The sequence below is a fragment of the Pundamilia nyererei genome, unplaced genomic scaffold (genome assembly GCF_000239375.1).
Source record: "Pundamilia nyererei isolate P.nyererei 1_Seehausen unplaced genomic scaffold, PunNye1.0 scaffold00109, whole genome shotgun sequence".
Classification (NCBI taxonomy): Eukaryota; Metazoa; Chordata; class Actinopteri; order Cichliformes; family Cichlidae; genus Pundamilia; species Pundamilia nyererei.
In genome coordinates, this window is record NW_005187510.1 from 2237724 (window position 1) to 2239076 (window position 1353).

General features: G+C 37.0%; 1 protein-coding gene across 1 annotated transcript; it reads right to left on the reverse strand.

The window, feature by feature from the left end:
- Positions 1 to 1031: 1031 nt before the first annotated feature.
- Positions 1032 to 1340, reverse strand: LOC102196285 (hepcidin-like; the record flags this gene model as incomplete). The annotated part of the gene is made up of 2 exons (XM_005741337.1): positions 1032 to 1127; positions 1263 to 1340. Coding segments are annotated over 2 exons (174 nt in total), but the record flags the coding sequence as incomplete, so codon positions are not given.
- Between the last annotated feature and the right edge of the window lie 13 nt (positions 1341 to 1353).

Below are 1353 nucleotides of genomic sequence, written 5' to 3' on the forward strand. Positions count from 1 at the left end.
TACGGGAAATTAAGATGTGGTCTAAAGTTTACATGCACTCATCATGGGCATGAATGTCGTGGTAACTTTGGGCTTTTAATGCTTTCTTTGAACTGTTGTTTTTCCAGGGTGGAATGATTGTACAGAAAATATCCTTAAAACAAGAATTAGTTGCAAAAGCTTGAATTTATTGATATATTAGAGCCTGTGTATATAAATATATAAATTCAATTTATGTCCATAATGAGTCTATATAAATGTTTGACAAAAAACAAACAAACTCCAGGGCTAAAAAATAAAGCTAAGATGTTAGTGCCAAAAACCACTAGCTGGTACTATTTTTCTGCTTGAAAAACAAGCCAGTCCCCGTAGACTTCCATGTTAAATTTACAAATTAACTTCTAAATCAAAAAACCCAAACAACAATGCCATAAATATAAGGTCCCAAGCATGGAGAGGCTAAAGTCTAAAGTGCTGACGCACAAATACAGACTTGGCAGGAACCAGTTTAGCTGGTTACTGCTTTCAGCTGTTGCCATCTATATAAATGTAGTTATAGCTGCATAAAGTGGATGAATCAACACTTCATAGCACATTTGCTGTCATATACCATTGGGTCCTTATACAGTGAGAAGTACTACTGAGTAACGATTGAACTGTCTATGTTATATTTATATAAAATGTTATTTAGTGCCACATAATGACTTCAAGTTATAGGCCATCCATGTAAAAATGTAACGTGAAGTAATGTTCTACTTCACGTTTAGTCTAACTACTGTTGAACTTAAAGCTGCTCTTTATCGGCTGCAGTGTAATAAAATCTGTTTTTCAGAGCAAAAGAATTATTCTGAAGTACCGTTTAATGTTATTATTTGACAGACTTGATTAATGAGTACACACATGTGATTAAATATGTTGATACAGTCACATCATTGAAGACATAGAAAATACAACCTTACCAAATCAAAATGTTTCATCCTATGAACACAGTTAAAACTGACTATTTTAAAGCTTCATAAGTTAATATTGAGTGGTTGTTGGAGCAGGAATCCTCAGAACCTGCAGCAAACTCCACAGATACCGGGGGTGCAGCAGCCACAGCAAAAGCGACACTTGATGCCACGCTTGTGTCTGCTGTTATACAGCGTCTGTGGGAAACACCAGAGACATGAGCACAGAGTTCTCTGCAGCAGCATCACTGCTCTTTATATTCACCTGCTCTAACAAACACTTTCATTTAGCTGAAGTAATTTGGCCACCTTCACTCAGTTAGTGTTACTTACCTTCCATGAGTCCACTGATGCCTCCTCATGTGCTGCTGCTGGATAGTCCATGCTCATTGGCTCCTCCAGCTCCTGCTCCTGTTAATGAATT